At 44.2% G+C, this 26,340-nt stretch overlaps 1 protein-coding gene across 6 annotated transcripts in view; it reads left to right on the top strand.

Annotated features, from left to right (window-relative positions):
* LOC117459588 (calcium-activated potassium channel subunit alpha-1a) overlaps positions 1-26,340 on the top strand; it is a 136,243-nt gene that overhangs the window by 28,425 nt on the left and 81,478 nt on the right. For all 6 annotated transcript variants that reach the window (XM_034100502.1, XM_034100503.1, XM_034100504.1 and 3 more), the window contains exon 2: positions 4,238-4,390. In XM_034100502.1, the coding sequence (XP_033956393.1) occupies positions 4,238-4,390 (153 nt within the window). The remainder of the gene's footprint in view (positions 1-4,237; positions 4,391-26,340) is intronic.

Raw genomic sequence — 26,340 nt, forward strand, 5'->3', positions numbered from 1 at the left:
TCTCTCTTGATGTCCTGTAATTTGTGTCTATGTCATTATCTCTGCCCCCTTGCTTTATCGCACTGTCAGTCTATCTTCTTTTGCTCCCGCTGACTTGTTGTTTGAGTGGGTGTCCTTCTTTGTCTCCCATAGCCTCCGTCTGTTTGTCCCCGTCCTGTAGATTTCTCCCTGTCACTCTCTCTCTTTGTCATGTTTTATCTGTCTTTCTCATTATTACCAGACCTCCCCTGTGTGCTCTGTTAATTGGTACAATCCTAATATTAACAGAATTAATCTGTGTTGTTATTAATAGGTTTCTTGAAATAGGAGTTTGAACTACATACCGTTTTTAAATAGACATTTTATCAGATGTTTAATTGTCCACATTAATAACTTCTATAAAGTGTTTATAATTCACTGAATGCAGCATGTAATGAAAAAGAGTTCTGCATAGCAATTCTGATATCATTCTTGTATTCATAGTCATTTAATATAGCTGTGGATAGCATTTGAAGACTGAACTGAAAGATATAAATGAGACAAACTTGAAAAGGGTAAAGCTCATTTACAATTCATCGTGTCGGGATAGGCACTTTGGATCCAGACCATTTACAATCAATATCAGTATTGAGAAAGGTAATTACCTAATGTTTAACATTAGTCGCAAGTGCTAAAAACAACGCCATAGGTAAAACAGATATGGGTTATTCACTCTCCTACACATACCTGTCTGGCGTGCATCAACACACCATTCACATTGATACTTTTATTTCAAAAATCTTTGTTTCATGGATAATATCCCTTTCCCCCTTTTCAATTCTTAACATATCTACCGACCCCTGCTGCTCCCTCTTCCCCCCCTCTCTCTGCCTGTCCCTCTCTCAGTTTGACATCACAGGTGTGTATATATAGCCAACAGATGGATTCTCCCATAGCAGGCTGCTTCAGTGCTTCTCCCTCCCTCCGCTCAGGCCTACCGCCGACCACCCAAATGAACTAGAAGCAATTACTTGTTTACATTGTCTCTTCCGATCTGCCCAACCATCAGTTTGTGACTGCATCCATTATTCATGTGTTCCCCTCCACCCCATGCACACACAGTAAAACATTACTGCAGCTCAATGTGTTCCTACATCCTCCATGTTCAGGGGTATACCCGAGAGAATTGCTGCTCCCATTTTAGCCTGACATCCATGGACGTCTAGACACAGAGTACACATTTTAAATGAAAACGTGAAATCCGAGCAGGAAACATGTCTAGCTTCACTTTAGCTTGTCTAAAGGAATCTTACTCACGAAAACATTGTTTTTTTTGTTTTTTCTTGGTAGCACAAGCGCACCTGTCACTCAGTTAGCAGCATTAACCACAAAATGCTTATGACAGGGCTAACGTCTGAAGGCGTAAAGGAAACGGTAGCAAGGAGAGCTAGGGACAGGTAGAGTTTCCATGAGACGTGACTTACGTGACATACGGTAGTTCCAGTGTTATGTGGTGTGTTCCAAGTGAGGCATATGTGTGTGGAGGGTGAAGTTGTTGGGGCCCCTCTGGCTAAGAAGTAACTGCTGAGCACAGACAAGCACACACTACGCCAACCACGACATGCCTGGAGTGCCATCGAGCAGACATGTAGCCAATCAGAGTGACATCCCTGTGCACTGTGAGCCTTCTGCATACACACTTTGCTGAGTATTTACAGCATGTGACAGGCGAGACGCATGCTGGCTAGTAGTCAGGGGAGTACTGGAGAAGTTTGGACAGAGGGTCGTTGGCTGAGAGTTTGAGAGAAGACAGAATCTTGCTCATGCAGCCTGCGTATTCAATTAGATATGTCTATGTATCTGTGAATGTAACACTAACCTTAGCTTTCAGGCAACATTGATCTTTTTGAAGAAATTGTTAGACTGGAAGGTAATTGACACAACTCTCTCTTTTTTTGAATGGGGTCCAATGAGTTTGTGTCTTATACACACCCTAATGAATTATTTACCTACATTTCAGAAGAAAAGTCTGCATCACTTTCATTGAACCTGGCATTTAAAATCAGGCCCTGATTTTGTGTGACTTTCAAAGACAAAACTATATATTTCAAATAACACCCATCATAGGTATTTAAACAGTTTGTGAGTCTCGTAACACTAAGCCGTTTAATGAGTATATAAAGCATAAGTAACTGAATTATCCACCGCAGTACTGACAGGCCTGACGGCAGGAGCGGATAATGATCTTATGACTAAGTCAGGCTTTTTTAGGGCCAGTTTATTGTTATGGCGTTGGAATCAAATTAGGAAAGTGGCAGCTGTGTCCATGCCATATCATTATGAAATATAATCCAATTTGACCAGCCAATCCTCTTGAAATGGACACAGCCATTTATTGGGCTCATCTGTTATAGCACTTGGGTTCATCTGCTTTAGCCCTTCAGAAATATTCAAGTTGCAGTCGGTTTTGTCTTCGTGTTGCATGTGGGCACATATTCCACAGCATTGGTCACCCCAGTGGTTACTTTGACTTTGGTTGCCTACTTATCCTGGAACATTGTGCGTCTTGCATCAACACAAACGAATATGCTGTAAACACATTTCTTTTTTTACTTGCATCATCCTTCTCAAATGTGATGGGTCCGGGTCATCCAAACAAACGGTAGCAATGTGACATGTTCAGTGCTGGGAAACAAATGTCACTTTGTTGACGTGGCATAATAATCTGCTTTGATGGCTACTTGTCGGATGCCACTTTGAGGAGGGACATTGTCAAATGCGTTCCAAGTGCTGAACGTGTACCCTGCTGTAATACGAGCCTGCCTTCTTGGAAAGGAGCAATGGGGCCGCCATCAAGAGGGTCAAAAGTTATTGCAATTCCAGGGATTCTCTGTGGACGCCATTTGCTGGGATTAGTGTGTGGCTGTATGAGGCTGAGGGTAACATACAAACCTTTACTCTGAGTTTAATTGTAGCATTGGGATGCCTTGAAAGCCTTGAAAGCTGTAAAATGGTGTTGCATTGTTGGATAAGCCTGTGACCTAAGATTTTAAACGACATAATTATTCTGTAGCTATGTTGGTTTGACAATAAAGAACCTTGAACACAGGGAAATCTTCTCATTCCATTGTCATGCCAGAAGGAGAGGGAAGCTGAGTGCCTACTTGTGTCAAATCAGGAGTGAGTGAATGGCTGGAGAGGAACAGCTGCATGTGACTGTGCCAAGCAAAGCATCTCAATGAGCTGCCATGCAACTCAGTTCACTCAGCCGGACACAAGAAGGAACGTTGAAAGGTCTGCATGTGAACAACAGCTTTACTCTCTCAACCCTGCGGAACAATTAACTTTTAAAGGTGTGTGTGTGTGTGTGTGTGTGTGTGTGTGTGTGTGTGTGTGTGTGTGTGTGTGTGTGTGTGTGTGTGTGTGTGTGTGTGTGTGTGTGTGTGTGTGTGTGTGTGTGTGTGTGTGTGTGTGTGTGTGTGTGTGTGTGTGTGTGTGTGTGTGTGTGTGTGTGTGTGTGTGTGTGTGTGTGTGTGTGTGTGTGTGTGTGTGTGTGTGTGTGTGTGTGTGTGTGTGTGTGTGTGTGTGTGTGTGTGTGTGTGTGTGTGTGTGTGTGTGTGTGTGTGTGTGTGTGTGTGTGTGTGTGTGTGTGTGTGTGTGTGTGTGTGTGTGTAGCGACTGCACACACATTATGTTGTTATCTAACACACACACACACACACACACACACACACACACACACACACACACACACACACACACACACACACACACACACACACACACACATGCGCTACAATAGGGCTTATATCAGTAATTAGCTTCTTGGTTGATTTATATTCAGGCAGTTCTTAGCGTTGTTGATGTCTGCAAATTCATTCATTTTGAGATAACTCACCTTAAAGATATATTTGAGATTTTTCCATTAAATTCTCAAGACACAAAAGGAACATAGGATATACATGTTAAAATACAGTATATACATATGCAAATTAGATAGTATCACATTTTTGCTCTTGGTAAATGGAAAAATCTACAGATACTAATTGTAGTAAAATATTTGTCTGAATGAGTTTAGTTTGGATATATTCCTTCCCTTATTTTGAAAGTAGACACAACTCTTAAAATGTACCAGTTCATAAAAAACCAATGTTTGTGCCTGTAGTGTATTGCCTAAATGCCATTTGATATGTGTGCCTTTTTTATTTTACCATGTAGATTTAGTGTAGTAGATTTCATGTGCTCCATTTCCTCACATAGATTATTGTTTTTCTTTCAGGAGGTGAAGGTGATCCAGCCCGTAGCCACAGACAAACCAAAGGGTGAAGGTGTGAAGGAGGAGGTCCCCATGAGCGAAGTGGGATGGATGACTTCAGTCAAAGACTGGGCCGGTGTCATGATCTCCGCTCAGACGCTCACTGGCAGAGTTCTGGTAAGTTCTCCCTCTTTTAGTGGATCTAAATGTCTCAAACACCAGTAGCAGTTCATTAATCATTTGCCCAACCCACAATTAGACGAGTACCTGTGGCCAACAGACTGCAACTGGTTTTCACACCCAAATTGGCTTTCAGATTAATCCGCTGTAAAATCCATTGCATGTCATGTACTCAAACATGCACTCACCTGTTTTATACAGGTCCCACTGGAGACATTCTGTAGGGCAATTAATTTAATCCCTACAGAATTCTGGGGATGCTTAGTCCTTGCTGAGCTCAGTCGGATATTTGGCTGGCCTGCCTTCTTTCTGCTCAATGGCCTATGTGTGGCACGCTGTAACTCTCTCAGCTGTGCATCTGCCAGCTGTGTGTGTGTGTGTGTGTGTGTGTGTGTGTGTGTGTGTGTGTGTGTGGATGTATTTGTACAAGAGATAGCAAGGTGTTTGTGCAAGAGGTAAGGGGCTGTCACTATGGCTTTTCTCATTGTATGAATTACAGTCCCTTTCCCCTGCTGACCGCCCTTTCTTTAGCTTCATCCCTCACTCTGGCCCCAGATTCTCTCCTGCACTCTACAGCTCTTTGCTAAATCCTGATGTATCTGCAACCGTCTAACTCTTATATATGATGCTCTGCTTCTATCCAGCCTGTTCCCATTCTGCTTGAGTGTTCGTATTTCAACCATAATGACAGTTAACTCTGTTCCTTGATGGTCCGATGGAAATTGTTGCAGCAATAGAATTAGCTGAGATGTGTAATAGCAGGTGATTTTGATGTCTTTAGGGATACGTACCTCAAAAGCACTGCCTGTCATAAGGACATGGTTTAAGGGGGTACAAACACATTGTGAAAATGTGATGGTACGGCTCTCATCTACCTCTTAGCTACACTGAGCGACAGACAGTTAGCTTGATTATACATTTCAAAATGTTTGAATAGAGCCCATTCAAGTTAATCTCGTCATTTCCAATGCTGGACAATATACACTTGGGTGATTTGACAATCACTTTAGGAATTTTATAATTGTGACATGATAATGAGGGTTTATTCATCAGCTGCTCTAAAAAATCAGCCTTTTACTTTAAAAATCTCCTCTAAGCTTCATCTGATCTTACTTTAGTTCCCATCTCAACTAGGGATGTCCCGATCACCTTTTTTTGCTCCCGATCCGATTCCGATCATTTGATTTTGACAATCTGCCGATACCGATTTTTCCCGATCCGATCTTTATGCAATGCATTAAGAGAAAAAAAAGGTAACAGATAACGGCTGGTCATCCAACGCGATGAATTCAGCTATCTTGGCTGTTATTGTGTTGGTCTTTTCACTGTTCTGGGGCAGTTTCTCTTTCCTTTTGAAAGTCTCTGAAAGTGTCGGTTGTTTCAGTGCCGTTACCTGAGTGGCCGCTGTGTACTCGTCCTGTTGTTGTTGGTGTTTGTTTCTCAGGTGGCGTATTAGATTGGTCGTGTTGAACGTAGCTCTGTTCTTTCCACCACGCGGAACCTCTGTCTTGCAAACATTGCATCTGGCTGTTACACTGCCTTCGCTTTCAATTTTATAATACTTCCAAACTGCTGACATTTTCTCTGTCCCGACTCCCGAGTCACCAGCTGAACGTAGCCTCTCGTTAGCTTACTGCTACTATTAGACACTGCGCCCAATCTGTTGCCAGATTTCAGAGAAATAAGCAACCAGGTCTATGAAAACAAGCCCAACAGAAGCAACACATACATGATGTTGTGTAATTTTAAACCAAAACTAAGTCCTCAGGATGACTTTAAGACGTGAACATGGTCATTTTTGTTTTGTAACATTAAATGAAAAAAAAAAAAATTATATAAAAAAAAAAAAAAAAATCCCGATCCCCGATTTTTTTCTCCCGATCCCCGATCTTTTGAAAATCACGTGATCGGCTCCGATCTCCGATCACGTGATCGGATCATCTCTAATCTCAATTTGCATTAGACTATTAACAGAAGTTTCTTCTGTGGACTGACTGAAGCAGCAGTGGGAGTTTGGAGAGAGATGGATCCTAACTAAAATACTGACTCTGTCAATGTTTGCTGGAATGTGACCGTTTCTTCACGCCTGGTGAGAATAGCTGGGCGTTTAGAAGGATTCAGGCCTTTCATGGTGAAGAAGATGTAGCATCCTGAAGGGAGCTGTCAATTTACTAAATGAGCTTCTCTTTCATCACTTCCCCACTCACACAGCTCCTCTGGCATGGACACAGCTTCCTCTCGCTTTCATCTTCTGCTCTGACTGAGCCCTCCCTATCTGCTGTGTGTGTGTGTGTGTGTGTGTGTGTGTGTGTGTGTGTGTGTGTGTGTGTGTGTGTGTGTGTGTGTGTGTGTGTGTGTGTGTGTGTGTGTGTGTGTGTGTGTGTGTGTGTGTGTGTGTGTGTGTGTGTGTGTGTGTGTGTGTGTGTGTGTGTGTGTGTGTGTGTGTGTGTGTGTGTGTGTGTGTGTGTGTGTGTGTGTGTGTGTGTGTGTGTGTGTGTGTGTGTGTGTGTGTGTGTGTGTGTGTGTGTGTGTGTGCACACCAACCAAGAGACAGACGTTCAGATGGAGAAGGAAACACAGAGTGGTTGTGATAGTCGGGGTAGAAATATGGCAATGTTTGCTTTTAAAGGGGTTTCTACGCCTGGAGATATCGCAGTGTGTCACCTACCGTGATTTGTTCTACTTCTGGTGGGGCTGATCATTTTACCCAGCAGGCTGTGTTTGCTCACGTGCTCGGACTAATGATATGCAGCACAATATGTACAAAACTGATGAGCGCTCTGTGTAGGTGAATGAGTATCTCTTCATGTGGGTGGAACGTGTATATTTGTGGATGCATGTATGCTAGTATTTCTCCACATAAACAGTACATGCACGACAGCTTGTGTATTTGTCAAAGTAAGTGTGTACGGTGTGTGTGCGTGTATTTGTGCGTGTGTAGGTGGGTGATTCTGTGGGACTCTTGCTCTACCATCAGTGCTTCACTGCAGATCAAAATTGCAATGAGTATCCGTGTACACAGGACCTGGCTGGTAACCATGGCAACTGCTGTGTAGTAGCGCTCAGTCATCTGACATTAGGGGGGTGTCTGCCTGGGAAGAGCAGAGCCCACACACACATATACACAGGTAGGGTTAAAGCTAGATACAGGCTCTACTCTTTCCAGGTAGAAGAGCCAAAGCAGATTGAGACAGATCACCTCTGGTCGGCAGAAATGCAGAGCCCTCCAACTCTATTCATTCATTTGCCTTGATGACTTCACTGCCAGGGAAAGATCAAGAACACCTTCAGGCTTATTGAATCACCAGACATATCTAAATCCACCCGTGGCAGCAGCTTGGCCCAGGTGTCCTCCATGTTGTTTCCCCATGCTACGATGAATCGCTGGAGTGCGAAGAACAAGGCCTGCTTGTATTGACGGCTCATGTGACCTTGCCAAACGACTTTGCTCTGATGAGAAAGGAATTAAATGAACACGCATCTACCCATGCTGCATAACCATTATGAGCAGACATGTGCTGCATGGGAATCACTGAGGTCATTAAAGCCCTGTTCTAAAGGAGTCCCATTGCTGAGCCATAGCCTGCAAGAGGGGAAAGCTATTATGGCTCACGGAATTGCTTGGAGCATGTAATAACCGTAAACAAAGGGCAGCAGGTGCACACAGGCGTGTGTGCTCATCTTTCTGCCTTATGTGCTTTCAAGAGACAAAGGTGCTGATAATATGTTGTTTCCTCAGACTGGTCGTATGTCAAAGTTCCCTGTTGTTGTGTGATCATAGCCTCTGTAACTTACATGCATGAGCCTCTCCAACCAGCATCACACACACAGAGCCATATATCTAATTTCGATTAGGGTCCGTGTCACCTTATGTGCCGTATAAAATACCGGGGGGGAAGTGATTGATGCTAGCATGTGCCTATGTTGCTCCTCTGTGTGGGGCTTTAGCTTTGTGTATCCCGCATCACTTTTACAATATCACCGTATCAAATATTTATCACCTCACTTACAAATGACCTGCCTCCGTTGAGGCCGTCAGCTGACACTAAGCTCGGTCAAAGGGAAAAACATGGAGGGTAATGAATAAGGAGATTACAGAACACGATCCTCTGCTGGTAAAGCAGGCATCAAAACAAAAGAGAAGACTAAAACACACATTTCTATCAATATATTCACTTCCAAATATAAAAAAATAGTTTAGAAAGATCTGCTGGAAATTGATTGACAGGTGAGAAAGTCAGTCTGTGGGGACTTATTCAGAGCAGGAAGCAACTAAGCGACTAAGTGCCAGCTGCAGCTTAAGGAGGACGTGTTTTTTCGAGCCCTGTGAGACAGCTGCCCACACAAATGTAGTGCATGCAGCGGATAGGTGGAAGGCAGAGCACCTCTGGTCTGATCATGGATGGCTCATTGGTCTCTCTTGACAACCGTATCATCCCAGTTGCTCTGTAGAAAGACCCCATTAAGCACTCAAGGGCACAATGTCCGAGGAAATAACAGCTGGAAAATATGAGTGGGCGGAATTCTTGTGCTGCATTGCTACAGCATCTGAATCAATTGATTCCTGCATTAACGCTACAGTAACAACATATGTAATCTCATAATGTCCAACGAACACAGCGAGGATTATAACCTTTGAGTGTAGATATTCTCGCTATCTCTCTGTGCAGTAGATTTGCGCAGCATGGTGGGTCTGGAAATAGGTCAGGCCTTCTATCTTTCTTAATGGGTTCTCTGGTGGCAACCAGGGACCATCTGTTCACAACGTCCACTCCCTAAACCCCGTGGTCATCCCTCTGCCTAGCCATCTACCCACACACACACTGCATGACACTCTGCATACTGACCCCTGTCATCTGCCAATACAACACATCTGTCTGTCCCTGCCGTACAGTGACAGCAAATGCATTCTAACTGCAATTGTAACCGATCCAGCACAGTCTCGATGTTGGGAAAACTGATTCTGCACTAGAGCATCTGACAGGAAGAACACTTTCTCACACTTCCTACTACTGTACTCATTTTCCTGCGATTACACCTCTCTTATCTCATTCTCTCCATTTTCTAACTTATGTGTGCCGACAGAACAGTGTGTGTGTGTGTTTGTCTTGGCCGAATACAAGGTTATATTGTGCAAAAGAAACCGTGGGTGCATTCAATTATTTTTCAATGCATCCTGTTGTGGAGAAAATAAGTGTGAATGCAATCTCTCACCCCCCCTGTGACTGCCGGCATGGACAACAGCTGTCATTCACACTGTTCTACTTCTCAGACTGGCATTGTTTGTTTGTGCAGTGTGAATGTACCCCCTATGTATACAGTGCATTTATGTACTGACAGTCCTTTGGGCTTGCAGAAGCATATCTTTTTCTCACAGCAGCCGTTGGGTACCATCAGTCTGTTTGCAGAGTTTACCCATGAACGTATGTGTGTGCGTTGAATGCGTGTTTGAGCACATACAGTATGTTGATCGATGCTGTGGATGTGTGCATTCATGAATGTGTAATGTTTCTGTTTTTGGCTGGCTGATTATGCTTTCCCGTAGTGTGCGTGAAACTAATGTATTGCTGTCAGTAAACTTCTCAGCATGGATACAGCTGTCAGCACGGCACCATCTCCTGCATCACGCTCTCAGTGACAATAGTCTCAACCATTTGCACAAAAGTAATAGGCGGCGAATGTTTCTTCATAAGCATTAAGTAGGATAAGAAATCCTGTTCCATGTCGAGTGATCGCAAGAGGGAGGATTGTACTATGCAATGTTTTATATCATTTATCTATCCAATGGGAGTAGTGTGTGTTACTGATGAATGAGGAATCGACAAACACATCCACCCACACACATTCTGACGCAAGTTCCCCCTGTACTCGGACTCGTGTTTGGCTGAAATCATTATCACAATATTAATAATTGTATTTTAAAACATCCCTTTACAGTCTACCATAATTTGCAAAAGTAATGTAACACATGCGACCAGACTATTTATGTGTACGGTAGAAATATAAAAAGCATAACATCGTAAGGTCAAATTTTCATGATATGATTTTACTGAATACATATCAAATGATCACTCGGCTCTACTCTGAACATATGGACAGATATTCTTACACGAATGCACAAAAAACACATTAAATTCCCATAGTGTGTATCAAAAGCATCTGTCTTAGAAGGCGCCTGTCAAGTTGACGTGAGAAATCAACAATCAATAGCCGCAGAAACCATCTCCCCAGGAATCCTTAGGCTTGCTGCACAACCCCATTCCTCTGTACATGAATGGCTGTTGACACTGACAAATCTATCATTGTGTCACGTCTGTGTTCAGCATTCAGGGACATGGCTCTTTGCTCCTGCAGTGTGTACCTCCATAATGAAACTCAATCTCAGAGGCAGTTTGCTCCTATTCCCTCACCTTAAACTCAGTGCCCTCTGAAACCCTCAGGCTGTCTCCTGGCCTCCCTCCCATTCCTCCCAGTGGTTCAGTTTGGCTAGTTTCACAGCTTATTCATTTTGTCATTGGCCGTAATTTATCAGTTATGTCGATGGAAATTCAATTGGCATTGACTTACATCCTCTGAACGGTGATCAATAGTTGTTTATGCTGGAGGGACCACGGGGGACAAGCACTGCAGCAGAAGAAGTAAGATGGAGGGAGCAGGAGGAGAGAGAAGGGTGTGGTGCCAGCAGAAGTCTCTTATGACTACACACGCATGTCGGAGTAAAACAATACACTACGCACTTTGAGGATAAGGCATTGGCAAAAATGTTGTGCAGATATAAATATATTTTATTTATTTTCCTTTGATCAAATTAAAGTGTTAGATCAGAATGACACAAACAATAGAGTTGGTGAAGTCCACCATACACATATTTATTGTCAATGGTTTGTTTTGTTTTTTGCCCAAATTAAGGATAGCTATTTAAAATGTTTCCGGTCTTTTGGTTGGTCAATCACTTTTATCCATACTGAAATATCTCAACAGGTGTGTATATATATATATATATATCCTTTATTTAACCAGGTAAAAGACTCATTGAGATTAAAATCTCTTTTCCAAGAGTGACCTGGCCAAGAGGGGCAGCATGTACAAAGTTACAACAGATAAAACACAGACACGACAGGCAGACATACTAAACATGATTAGCTGTAAAACACAAATAAAATAGCACATTAGCCAGTCAATATGCGAAGTAAAACAAACTATTAAAAATCATTCAAAACTGGCAACATTTAAAACGATTTTAGGATATACGAGCACTCACATCTACCAATGGTGTCGTGTTCTCTGTCCTTTTTAAGATGGACCTGAATTCCCCCATAGTGATTACATCTGAGAGCTTCACCTCCTTCTGTCACTTTGCAGACATGCTTAACTCAAATGGTGAACATGTTAACACCTGCTACATGTTAGCACTGCCACTGTGAGCTTGCTAGCATGACTAAGTTGGCATTTAACCAGAATTAAAAGCTGTGCCTAAGTGCAGCCTTGTAGCATGGCTGTGTAAAGGTCTTCTATTTTAAGTAGAGTTTTTTAATTAAACTCTGAATGTTCAGACTTGTTCATGCAGTTAAAACAGTAAGGCATAACTGAACAATTGAAATTCCTTGAGCACGGTAGTTTTAAAATGTATTTTTGTACATATTATAGTCAATTAATCATGTTTAGTATGTATGCACATGAATCTATAATGATAAACGGCTGTTATACATTTGTATTGGTTTCAGTTTTTGATTTAGTGCTACATGAATGTGTTCTCATACCCTGGCCACACGTCAGCTGTGTGAAGGCAGCCCTGCTGGCTTGGTTTTCTTCTGGTCTGCTGCCACATAAGAAACATAAGTCGTGCACTAAGCGTTGGAGGAGTGAAGAGGGAGGAGGATGAGGAGGAGGATGAGGGGGAGGGGATGAGAGGGAAAGTAGGGTGTCATAGGAGGAAAGAAGAGCAACAGGGAGTCTTGCCATCAAGCTGCATCGTTTCGGCTGGTAGAAATTCACACACTGCTTTCTCACTTTGCAAACAGGCATAGTGCGGCACATCTGAGCATGCATATATAAATACAGACACAGCGCACGGTATTATGATATCAAGAAAACATTCCTTTTCAAATTCTGTCACATAAGAGTTGAAGAAGAAGAGTGTGTGAAACAAGAGAAGACATTTTCAACAATTAGTATTTGAAATTGTAGTTTATATTGCATAACAGACAACACAAGTCACATCATAGTGTAGTTATAGCTGTATTTCTCCCTTTGTTACATGTTATCAATAAGCATCCCAATGCTTTTGAATTTGCAGCACACAAGGGAGGCTTTTTACAACTCTGAAATCATTGGTTTCAATTTGTCCTCATGAATGATTTTCCCTGCAGCCCCGCTTTAGGCCCGTCATAACTCTGAGCCGTTCTGCGGGATGACTCATCATCGCTTGTTCTTTTTATCCCCCCATCTATTAAACCATCCATTTGCCACCTGGGCCTCTATCGCTAAAGAGCCACTGACCCACACCCATCTTCTCTCCCGGCAGCCTCAGTGCCCTTGTCTGTCCCACCCTGCCTCAAAGTGTTCTGCAGAGGGAAAGGTCAAGAGAGGAGACACAAGAGTGATGTTTCACTTAGCTGGCTACCCAGAATTCTCCTTATTAGATCAAAGTCACCTGCGACTTACAAGGCAATGTCACCGAGACACTGTGGCGTCAATACATGTTCATGTTACCTTTAAGTCTGGGCTTAGAGAAACGACTAAGCACACTCATTCTAAAAATACTCATAGCATGTGTAATGAAAAAAAACGAAGTAAACAGTTCAAGTTTCAAAATTAATTCAAAATGTTGTTTATCTGGTATCGCTCTTGGATAAAGAAATCCAACATCACTTGGCTAATTACTACAAACCTTGTTTAAGGTTTTAATAAGTCGTCCGTGTTATTTGAACGTTAAAATATTCCCCAGCAAGTAGCTGCACATTTTCTTTTTCTGTACTTTACAATATGATTATTTATGCTCTGCTCTGCGGAAACCTCAGGGCTAGCGGTGACATGAGATTACATTTAGATTCACAAGCACATTACACTGCAGGCTAGAGAAAGACAGAGAAGCAGACACAGATTTTGCGGCACACGGTCTCGACAGGCTTAAAAATTGCGAGCAGACAGAGAGAGACCTAAAGTAAGCAGTCATGGAGGATGGAGACATTCTTGTGTTTGTCATCTGGAGCTCCCTGTCCCCTTCAAGACAGCGCTCTCCCCGTCTCCTTTCTGTCATGGCTGCCTGGTATGTTTCTGGGGAGGAGTGTTCGGTGACTCAGTGCCTCTGGGATGACGCACACCTAATGGATCAGAACTTGCAGTATCACATTGATCCAACCACATCTAACACCGCAGCCACCTCCTGACACATTTCTTAAAGCTTTCCAAAAATCATGGACAGATGACATTGCAAAAATAAGCAAATGTTCCTTTGGTGGAAAACTTCTGTTTGATCAGTAATAATACTGATCAAACAGAAGTTTTCTTTTGCTCCTGATGCAAAAGTGCATTATTGTAGAGCTCAAAAAGAGCAACCTCCCGTTTCATGAAAGCTGTGAAAATCATTTGCATATTTCATACTGCATTTGCATAAAGCCCCATTCTGTCATAGGCTGACAACTACATTCAGTTTGTTGTTTTGCACAAAAGGAATCCAGTCACACCTAGCTTTCTCCAGTAGGATGATTTCCTTATTGTCGTGTGAACAAGAACCTGGTTAACTGGAAACCGGGGAAGGTACTGTAGGACGGAGCCAGTGTATAGGAGGAGAGATAATTACACTGGGTCTTAATAAGTTGTTTATGTAGTGTTTTATCCCTGTCCACAAACACGTCTTTTCATCCACATTTTCTTGCTAAATAAGCTAACACCCACCCTAAGAAGTGCACCGCTAAATATCTAATTAACTCAACAAACAAATGATAACATAGATGTTTAGACTATATATTGAATGGTTCTTATTTTACAAGTACTGCTTATGAAATCCAATGTATTTGACTTGTACTGTAAACACACTTTATATTGTGCCTCAACACCCTTGCTGCTCAGCTGTCAATCAGGTTTCTGCACCAGCTCGCAAACTCAGAGGCTTGAAGGTAAAGAAGCATTTCTCACATATCCTCAAAGATCCTTTTCTCTCTCCTCAACGTGATCTCTCACTGCAAAAATAGAATACTAAATGTGATTTCAGGTAGAAATTCCCTAGCACAAGCAAAAGATAAATCAGCATCGGCTTCTGAATGATGATACAATGACCCGGAGGCTCCTGGAAGAAGAATCAGAGCAGCTCCATACTGTAGGTGCTGCTCTCTAACTCCCTCTGAGCTCCCCGGGGGGGCCTGAGCATTAAGATCATTTCCCAGCGGGGACTGATGAAGCATCAAATTATTAACATTTCCTTGGTGCAGTCTCTCTGTGAAGCAGGAACTGCCTCCTCTTCTCAGTCTGTCTCACCATCTATACTGTACATCAGCAGGTCTGAGTCACGCAGTGTGGGAGTGAAAGGATCATTGGAGATGTGGCTGGCTGCATCCCTTCCTCTGCTTTATACTGTAGGGTGGACAGGTTATTATTGCAGTAACATCGCTGGTGGAAGATAGATGATGTGGTTCTACTCCTCCTGAAACTGACCTAAGAGGCAACAAAAAGCAACTGTCACATAAGGTTCTTTATTGATGGCAAACACCTCTCTATACTGTGCTGTGCAGAGCCTTATAAAGGGAATGATCCAATGCCAGCTTTCCCTGTGTGAGCATCGCTGTATTATATGCTGCATAATTCAATCTGTTTTGACCGTCCTATGACTCCTGTGACAGTATCATACCCGGGTCACAGATGTGGTCTCGGGTTCGTTCTGAATAGCTGTTTGCGCTTCTAATTGCTTATCAGAGGATTCAGCACAGTGGAGACCATCTGCTAAGCCAGGTTTCCGATCCGTTTACCCCCACTGGGATTCTGTTTCCTGGGATGGGACAGCCACGCCATGTCCCTAAAACACTTCACCTCCACCAACCCGGTGCTCACTGCTCAGTTTCCATGAGATCATTTGGGGATAATCACAGCAGGTGATGTACAGTAAGAGGCACAGGATGGGAGGGAGAAAGATTATTCTATGAGAGGGCAAGGGACAGTGTCATATGGAGGGATATGAATTGAGAAAAAATGAAAGCAGGGTGACAATTGACATTACACTGTTATCGATCTGGATATAGATTTCAGTTAGATTTCTGGTATGCAAATGTTCACTGTTTTTAAATGTTGTGTACAGTTTAATTATCTTGAGTTTAACCATCTATTACGTCTAGCTTGCTTGTGTAAATTGTAAAAGTGGAGACATGTTACATGAAGTGGCTTGTTACTGAGGCTCTCTGATATAAGAGCAATGGCAAGGCGATAATTAAATGGTTTTTAGGTCTGGCTCTGCCTCAGGTCATACATTGCATCAGTATTGACTTCAAAGCCTCAATGCATCAAAGAAGGACCATAATAAGTTCAACTTTGCTCCTCTCCTCTCCTCTCCTCTCCTCTCCTCTCCTCTCCTCTCTCCTCCTCTCCTTTGCATGCTAGGATGCAGCTGTATTTGAGTGCATGCACATAAGCTTGCATGAGTAATGTGTACCGTATAGTAGTGCTGCACGATTCTTGCTCAAATGTGAATCACGATTTTCCTCCATAAGAATTGAGATCACGATTCTCACACGATTCTCATCGTTTCAATGAAAATATTTATTGCACTCTTACTCTTAGACGTCACGTGAGTACAATGAATTTAAACGGACAACATTTGTCTCTCTTGTAACAAAAATATTTTATGGTGACGTTGCAGGTGATTTAATAGGTTTGTGGTGTTACCTGACGTCGTTGCGACGATGCGAGAACAATGCTTACAGTGGACGACTTTTTGTAAGTCATCATCAGGATCAAATCCAAAAAAGTTCCACACACTGGATGAATGTGGTCCTTTTTTCGGCACAAGCACAACTTCCCTCTCACTCTCGCTAGAGTCGCCACCGGGATTTTCATCAGTGTTGTTGTCATTGTCCTCGACCTCCTCGTCACTCATTTCTGTGTCACTCATTTCTGTTTTTCTTGTACTACTAGTCGCTCTCGTCACTCTTTGCTAATCAGTGCTAATGCTAACGCTTCTGTAAACATACTGCCGGCTCCTGCCCTCACGTGCTGCAGTCAGTGAGTGTTGCCAGGTATACTTATTATAAGCCACATTGGGCCTATCTTTCTGTAAAGTTGGTAGTAAGTAATAATAGTTGTTGCGGTTGTGAGCTTGTAGATCCAACCTATAGAGGTTTAAAGTGCTCATGTTCTTTTGCGCTTGTTTTCATAGACCTGGTTGCTTATTCCTTCCATAAAAACTGGCAACACTAGTGGCTGCAGCGTTAACAATGCATGAGAGGAGGAAAGTATATTTGCTTTAAATCGTTTAAGTATGATTGACATTGCAAGTTGGTATTATTCAGAAGCAAAATAATAATAAAAAAAAATAAAAATCAGCATGATGTCATAGAATCGCCGTAATTTAGAAATGAGATCGTATAGGTGTCTGAATCGAGATCACGATCTTTTTTCGATTAATCGTGCAGCACTACCGTATAGGCTATATGAGGTTTCTGTGCACATTCTGATTATTATGGGATATGCACAAGGCATTAGGGCCAGGCACAGTCAATGTAAAGGTAGGGTCAAATTACCTTTCAGGTTAAATCAATACTAAGGAAAAGATAAATACCCTGACTGGTAAACGGCTGCCACCAAGCTGAAAATGACACAATCTGTTTACTTTATTGTCATTTGAAATAGTCCCATAGATGGATTTAGTACAAACCAGAAGCAGGGGAGAGCTCCATCATGGGGCTACTTAGCTGAAGTAATGAAAGCATAAACCTTCGTCTGACAGCAGGGCTGAAAGGGCCAGACGATGCTAGCCTCTGAAGACTGAATGATGTCTTGTTTCCTGAGCCCTTTTTATTACTTTTCTGCTGCTGTATGTGTCTCTGGCCGATTGTATTCTCAGTTATTCCCACAAGTGGCCTATCACCGTGGCAACATCACATCTCCCTTTCTCAGGTATTAGCGTTGTGCCCCCTGTCAGTCTCTGTTTTTTTTCTCTCTCACTCTCCACTATCCATGGGTGCTTCTCTATGTCTTACCTACCATTTGAATGAAATACCAACTTTAATAATGAATTATATTTTGTGTTTTGAGGAGGTAGCCGATATCTCAGAGACATTGAGATATTCTCAAGTTAAAAATACAACCAATTGGAGGAATATGAATTTGGTAATATTAAACTTTTCTCACAAGCAAACAAGAGTGTGTCGTTTTAGTAAATTCTGAACTTTCAAGACACAAAGCCTACTAGTGATTACAGTATGACTGAAACAATAATGGTGTCTAGTTGATAATGCCGTCAGATCAGATGGTTCAAAACTAATATGTGTTTTTCTAATATCATGGACCAACAGTGTGTTTTGTCTATTTATTTTGTGGGTAATTTGGGGGAATCCTAGGATTGGCTCTTTAAACCCTTTTAAAAGGGTTACTCTCTGGAGTTAATCAAGAAAGACTCTAAATTATAGGAGTACACATTTGATGAAACAGTACAAATAGTATCATGTTCTCTCAACTCTGCTGTATATGTACTCCTGTTATACAATAACTATGTTGTTGCAGTGACATTTAATTCCAAAAATGATCTATAGATGAAGAATTCTGAGCCCCTTCCTTATCCGCAGTCAGACTGCTGCGTAAGGCCAGAAAAATGTAAAGCATAGACTGGGTTTTGCAGTTATAGCTCCTATTTGAATTGATGGACACTTACAACAGCTCTGCCCCAGGCCCCATTTCAACTTAAGAATTTATGTATGCAGGTGCTTGAGATATGAGTGTATTCAGCAGCTTTATGTGGCACTTTCAGTCATTCATCAGAATGGAGAGGTGGATTGTAAAAGGCTTGTGACTGATATTTAAATCTATAAAATCCTCAGTCTCAGGGGGAGCCGACTGGCCTCCAGGCAGCAGCCGGCTGAACTTTTCTCTGACAACTGTTGGGTATTGAATATTGATACGGGTGTCAACAATCAATCAACCCAGCAGACTATAATCAGATGAAAGGTGAGCGGTGGAAGTGATGGACACTAAAGTGGAGTTTGGCTCAATGTCTTCTGAATAAAGGTTAGGTCTCAGAGAGAAGCTAGAGGTTTATTGATTGATGTTCCTTGCACATGTACAATTGTATTTAAATGGATCTTCTGAAACGGAGCGAGTAAAATCCATAACTTTTAGTTCCTGTTGGATTTGTATTATCTTTAGCCAAGGAGACTATTAATTATCCACCAAATGAATAACTGCATGACTTAAGTGGAATTAATAATGTATAGCCCAAAAGGCAAAGGAACATAAACCATTAGCAAATTGCCCTTGTGTTGTTTTCCTCTGCCATATCTCAAAATACAGAAGCATATTAAAGGGCTCTGAATAAGACTCAAATTAAATATAAGATAATTTGGCTTTGTTCTCAATATTATAAGAGAGACTTAAAGTCCTCACTCTGGACTGAAAGGCTTACTGATAGGCGGATGTATTGTGTTAAGGTCATTCATGACAGGATTCAGGCATCCGCCCACTTTATTGTTTGAGCTGGACAGCTGTGTGTAGGGTTTGATCTGAGAGCAAACAGAGGAGGGATACACTCTCCACTTAACACATAGCCTGCCAACAAAAACACGTTACTATAACAGCCTTTCCTTCTCTGTAGATCCTCGTCTCATCTGTCACCTTGCTGTGAGCGATTTTTCTACCTTATCAGGACCCATTACAGTGTCAGCGAGCGAAAGTGGGCTTCGGTGCGGATGATAAACTTCTCATTAACCTTCAGGAAATTAAACGAAACCTTGATTTAATTCGATAAAGATCATGTCACCGCTGCGTCTCCTCCGAGATGAAACCTATGCGCTGTCAGGGGAGGATCTCGTGGTGATATACAGTAAGAGGGTGGTTTAAAGAAAGCAAAGAGAAAACACGATGTGGTGCAGCTATATTGTTTCATCATTTAGATGCTAGTCGATCCATTTTCTTTATTGAGAAGGAAGATGACGTTTTTTAATTCCATATTTGGCAGCGCCTGGATCTTCCCTTTGGCTGCCAAATGCAGAATGACATTATTTGTAGAAGGATGAAAGGGTTTGCTCAATTTGGCAATATGCATCAGACAAAGTAATTGCTCTGCATGCATGGTAATAGAAATGGCATTGGTGTGATAAAGCATATGGCAGGGATGATTTATGCTATGATTAAAGGCACGTAATGGAATTGTGTGGTAGTAACAAGGTCTGGAAAGCAGTGTAGTGACCTGAATACATTATGTCCAGCAAAGCAGGTAGAGAATACGCCACTTCCACACAACATTTGAGTATTCTCACAGAAAACGTCCCTTTCTGCTCAGTTTTTTACTGCAGATAAAGTGATCATTTGTCATTGTTTGGATGGGAAATGATCCCAGTTATGTAAATGTCAAGTCGGATATTGGTTGATACATGGCACAATTTCATTCGTAACAATAGAGATGAAACAAAATCGAGGGACAAAATACATTTGACAAAAGTGTTTACAGATCCAAGCAAATTGAAAGAGTCTGGGTATGAATTATTACAGTGTGATTATGAATCTGACGCAGATGATGCATTTACAGTATTTAAGTACATTACACATTCACCTCCTGGTTCTTTCAGACCACCCACACGTTTCTTTAAAATCTTAATTTTTCCGTGCTGTCTATCAAACACTGCATGTACTACATTTATGCTGTCCTAGTTTGAATAAAACTATAGGTTACTTACGTAACCCCAGGCCTCAGAGTAACATGAAGTGAGATGTCTCACTATGGGATGCGCCTCATCGCGGAGCAAACGGAAGCATCAATCTCATTACGCCAATCCTGATTGGCTGGTGATCTTGACGTCAGCGTCAGGGAATTCACCCCCTATAAGTAGCTTGCGCCACGACGCATGCGTCATTCAAAATAAGCACCTCTTCTCGCTTCACCATAGCAAGGAGGGCCGTCTGGTGAGACATCTCACTTCATGTTACTCAGAGGACTGGGGTTACGTAAGTAACCTATAGTTCTCATTCATAACACTCCGTTCGATGTCTCACTCTGGGAAATTGTAGCTCCCGTATTGCCAGGCGAGCTTATCTCGAAAATCACCAAACCGACCAGAACTTTAACAGGTAGGGCTCCGACTCAACCAGGTGCCCAGCACTGCTTGAGTCAAAACTGGGAGTAGAACGTCCAGACTGTTAAAAGGCGGACAAAAGTGAGCGGTGAGGACCAGCTCGCCGCTTGCACCAATGTCTTGGATGGGAGACATCCTGGACAGAGCCCAGGATGCAGCCGGACCCTGAGTCAAGAGAACTCGCGAACCCGAGGGTGCCTGCGAGCTCTGACTCGTACGGGCCCCACAGCAATTGCTTCCACAAACAGTGGAGAGCCGTTGCTTAGTAACAGGCTTGCCCTTGTAAGGGATAGCCCAGGACACAGGGGGCTTGGTCATTATGACAAAGCACCCCCGATTATGGTACCACTCACGGGCCAGGCCCATAGAGCCAAGCGCTCTGGGTGTGGGTGAAAGATCGCCCCCCCCCGCTTGGGACAGTATGTCCCTGCGTAGTGGGAGCTGCCACGGCTGCCCGCAGAGCAGCTGATATATCTCCGCTAGCCAGTACATAGCTGGCCAGTGTGGAGCTATCAGAATAAGTGTGTGGCGTTGCTCTCTCACTCTGGCCAGAGTTGGGGGTATCAGAGCCAGGGGTGGAAACACGTACAGAAGGCCCGGGGGCCAATCGTGCGCGAGTGCATCCACGCCTAACGGTGCATTCAGATCCCGCATCGAAAAGAACAGCTGACACTGAGCGTTGTCTTTCGATGCGAACAGATCCACCGCGGCTCTGCCGTAACGCACCCACAGCTGGCTCACAATCCTTGGATGTAGAGTCCAGTCTGCGTAAAGTGGTGCACCTCTGGACAGTAGATCTGCCCCGAGGTTCATCACTCCCGGTACGTGCGTCGCTCTCAGAGAGAGGAGACGTCTACCACTCCATAGAATAAGTTTGCGCGCCAGTGTGTGTAACTGGAGAGAACACAAACCCCCATGGCGGTTAATATACGATATTGTGGTCGTATTGTCTGTCCTCACGAGGACGTGATGTCCCCTGAGGAAAGGCAGAAAGCGTCTTAGGGTGAGAAACACCGCTAAAAGCTCCAGGTAATTTATGTGCGCCCGCTGGAGGTCTCTGCTCCAGAGACCCCTCACAATAGATATAGCCCTCTTTTCTAGGAGTGAGAGAATCTCTCTCTCCAGAATGAGGGCGGACTCTCCTCGGGCCTGCGAGTGCAGAATGCCCGAGAAGCCAGGAGGGGTGACAGTGAATTGGAGTCTGTAGCCCCGTGTTACTGTCTTGAAAACCCAAGCAGATGATGTGAGCATCTTCCACTGCATGCTCCTTAGAGCCAGTGGAGATGTCACATCTCCTCCCCTCTGAGTCTATATTTTATGTGTTATGGGGCCCTCTAGTGTCTGAACACAGTGGTGCCCCTTATCGACAATACCCACCGACACTGCGCATGCGCGTGACGGTGGTGCCTTCACAGCCCCAGCCGGCACTGCGCATGCACGTGGCGGTGGTGCCCTTAAAGCCCCAGCCGGCACTGCGCATGCGCGTGGCGGTGGTGCCTTCACAGACCCGTCAGTAATCCGCCTTTTGAGAGATGCCGTAGCTGCTCTCAGAAGGGGAACAATTGACGGGCTGTTTATTGGCTTCATTGATTTTCTTTTCATTTTTTTGAGCTGCGCCCTTGGCCTGAAGCCTGGATGCGTCAGTGGCAAATGTTTTATGACAGAAGAATCAACCAATGTGTGACATGTGTTTGTGCGGACTTGAGGATGGTGTTTAGGCATCTCTCGAGGCGGCGGGAACACATTCAGAGCTGGGGAATGAACTTCCAGCTCTGTCACGGAGGGGAGAAGGAGGGGCTGTCACGCCGCTCGCTTCTTCTTCGATTGCTGGCCGAAATTCTGGGTTGGTTGAGCCTGAGCTGCAGCCGGAACCGGAGAATTTCTGGGCCAGCCTGCCCTTGTCTCCAGCCTGGGCTGGGGACTCGGAGCGGGCTGCGACCTCTGCGTCTTCGGTGCTTTAAACCGAGCAGAGTTCGAGGGAGCTTGGGCAAAGGACTGCTGCTGCGAAAGCAGCGGCTGGATCCTTCGAGGGAGGCAGAGGTGGAGTGCCTCGTCCTCCCTCTTCTTCGTCTCACATGGAGGCGAGAGCGGAGCCGAAAATTCCCTCGGGAACGATGGGCATATCCAGCACATCCTCCTTTTCCCGGTCTGGGAGGTTGGTGAGGTTGAGCCATCTCGCTCTTTCCTGCACCACCATTATCCCCATTACCTTGCCCGTGGCCTGGACGGCGCAGCGTTGGACACGGAGACAAATGTCCGTGACCGCTGCCATCTCGTCCAGAGTGGCTGCCCCCGGGTTACCCGACAGGTCCTCGCAGAGCTCCGCTTGGTAGGCGGTTAACAGCGAGGACACATTCAGGGACCTGGCGGACAATGCTGCAGCTTTGTAGGACTTTTCAGTCATTGCTGACGGACTTTGCTGACGGACTTTGTTGGCAGCGTGGGGTTCCTGCTTGGTGACGGGCCCACCTTTGGGAGAAGGTGGGCCGCTACCAGCGGTTCCATGGGCGGCATGCGGAGCAGGCCGAGCTTCTCCATTCCGTCGCAGTCTAGGGAGGAGTCACCCTGGATTGGGACCTTGTTGCTGAAGGGCCGGTCTCTCCACGAGACCGACACCTCATCCAACATCTCCGGGAAGACTGGAAGGAGTTGCCTCTTTTTCCCCGCTGCTTGGGGAAGATGTTTTCCCTCGTAGCGGGACCCGGAGGTCTCCTTGGCCATTTCGGGCCACGGGACGTTGAGTCTGGCCGCAGCGCGTTTACACACGGCCTGCAGGTCCATGCTCAGACCGGGCGAAGCTGGTGTGCTATCGCCCGGGAGAGCAGCCCTCGCCTCAGGCTTTGCAGCCTGAGCCGGTGACATGAAGGTGTCCTCTTCCTGTTCATCTGACTCGGACAGGAGGAACGCCAAGGCGTCCTCTTCTTTGTCCTCCTCGTAGTCCAGCTCGAGGACATCCTCCGCGGGTGAGACCATGGTGAGGTCTAACCGGGAGCCCCAGGTTCCCGCGTGTCTTGCCGTCACCGGGTCCCGGCCTGCCAGGGCGCGGGATTCCGGTTCTATAGCCATAGCAGATAGTGAGCCCCAGACCGACACGGAGAGGGGTTCACTCTCTGTGGCGGACGCCCCCGTGTCTTGACTGCCGGCCGGCGGGTCCATGGACATGGGGGGGGGTCCTGTTCCGACAGGCTAGCTTGTCGTGCTAACCGTCGGCGGAGGCTCTTAACGGTGAATCGGACACAATGTCCGCATGAGCCGGGGTTGTCGATAGCGCCTCGGGCGTGTTCCAGCCCGAGGCAGGACGAACAGACCTGGTGTGTGTCTGTGTCCGAGATCTTCAACCCGCAGCCGCAGAGTCGAGCCACCGAGTCGAGCCACCGAGTCCCTGACTCCTCTGGTGTGAGGGAGAGGGGCGTCCATCTTGTTCGCCTCGTGGCATGGAGAGGGCCCGCTCTCGACAGGTGGGATGGGAGAAAAAGATAAAACCACCTTGTCCTTAATCCGGAGAAAAAGACGGTGTGGGTCTTTTATTCCCGGAGAATACTGACTGGTGTGACAGCATGCTCTTTAAATCCTTTCTTCCTCCGTGGAGAAGAGAAAAGAAAAAACGTCCTCGCTACCGTGGTGTCGGTAGAGAGGGAGCGAGCTAGCAACAGGTGTGCTGCTAGCTTGAAAAATCGGACCTACCTTACTTTCTCGGGTAAGAGAAGGGCGAGGTCGATTTTAAATACTAACAGCGTTAGTACTACCGTCTTCCTGCGAAGCAGAAGGAGTAGCCGGCGAGCGCCCGTCGACCGAAATGGGTATTTGGGTTCAGTCTGTGGACAGTGAAGCTTGTCCGGCTACTGTGAGATGTGCTCTGAAGCGAGAAGAGGTGTTTGAATGACGCATGCGTCATGGCGCAAGCTACTTATTGGGGGTGAATTCCCTGACGCTGACGTCAAGATCACCAGCCAATCAGGATTGGCGTAATGAGATTGATGCTTCTGTTTGCTCCGCGATGAGGCGCATCCCATAGTGAGACATCGAACGGAGTGTTTTGAATGAGAACAGCATTTAAAGCATGCATCCATAGAAGCATGGGCTGTGGTATCAAGTCACAGTATTCCTCACATAAAACCAGGAAATCCCTGCCTATATTTTTCAGTTATGGCTCAGTTTGTGAACATTTTGAGGATTCAACTGAGGCCAGCAGGGATGCATGAATCACCAGATGTGGGCTCTTTATTTAGCTGTAATGCAAATATTTGTACTGAAGGGTCTTGATACATTTGTAGCTACTAACGTCATTTGTGTCACCTGGTTCTATTGTAAAACTCACTTAAGTTAAAATTCTTCTTCATCATTGACACACACTACATCGTACTGTATCACACAAACAACTGTTACCTAGCCCTTACTAGAAAAAAGAAGTGCAGCAAAAGGACTATGCACATTTTTTTAAATAGCAACACAATTATCAAATTAGAAGGAAGATAGTGGTTGGTACTTACAATAGTTAAAGGAAAAGTGTGCATAGTTCACTTGAACTCAGCTAGAAAATTATCAAGTAATGGCAATGATGATTCTGGAAAATCAAGGCGGTTAATTCTTAAGGTCCCTGAGAACTGCAAAACAAAAGCGTGGTGGAGCTTTGTTTGGAAAATAGTACCTTACACCCCCTCATCAGGTTGATTAGTATATTGGAAAGTTGCCTCAATGGCAAGACTCAATAGCCTTATACATTTTGAAAATTACATTACTTGCACAAGTCGGTTCAAATACAATAAATGCAACAAAGATACACATATATTTAGAATGTATCAGTTCTTCTTCCCTGTCCCAAAAATGTCCTGTATTTCATCCACTGTGAACATTTTTTTCTTTTACAATTTTACTGATATGCAGTAAAACCAAGTATTTGGCCTGGTTGCTGTCCTTCATGTTTGCCCTCCACTCACAGTGGCAATAACACTGACACTTTAGACACCCTGAGGCAAGGGAACACTTTTGTGGACACATGATATTCAGCAGTAAAAAGCCACACTTTCCCCAGAGGTCATCAGTTTGTGGTGTTATGTCACATAGACTGAACTCCCATGTTAAAACCTTCATTTATGTCTATCCTACCACTGATTAAGCGCTGGTAAAGCACACTTCGCTAAAATAATGTGTCCCTCTAGTCACCATATATATCCATAATGAGCTTTATGTCACTCAGAGGCAGCAGCTTTCTATATCCCAATTTGATATTCTGCACATATATTGCAGCTTTTAAAATAAACCATAGGCTCATGTTTTGGATGGTTGGTTGGTGAATGGAAATAGAATAGAATAGAATAGAATTCCTTTATTGTCATCGCACCAGGTACAACGACATTTAAAAAAAAAAGGCAATCCTTGCAGTGCATTTCCACATAAAACGAATACATATATATCTATATAAACATATACACACATAGACATATGCTCACACATCCATACCAACATGCATACATGCCCGCACATTATTTAAATACAGTTTACAATATAAAAAACACAGGGATGATATTTTGCATCTCTGATGTCGATCAGTTAATAAGTTAATACAAGTATTAAAAAGTAGTGCAGTTGGAAGTTGTAACTGTTCAGTTCAGCGTTTGACGGTGTTCAGTTCTCGTATGGCTCTGGGGTAAAAACTGTTTTTCAATCGGTTTGTTC

The sequence above is a fragment of the Pseudochaenichthys georgianus genome, chromosome 15, assembly GCF_902827115.2.
Source record: "Pseudochaenichthys georgianus chromosome 15, fPseGeo1.2, whole genome shotgun sequence".
In the NCBI taxonomy this organism is placed as follows: domain Eukaryota; kingdom Metazoa; phylum Chordata; class Actinopteri; order Perciformes; family Channichthyidae; genus Pseudochaenichthys; species Pseudochaenichthys georgianus.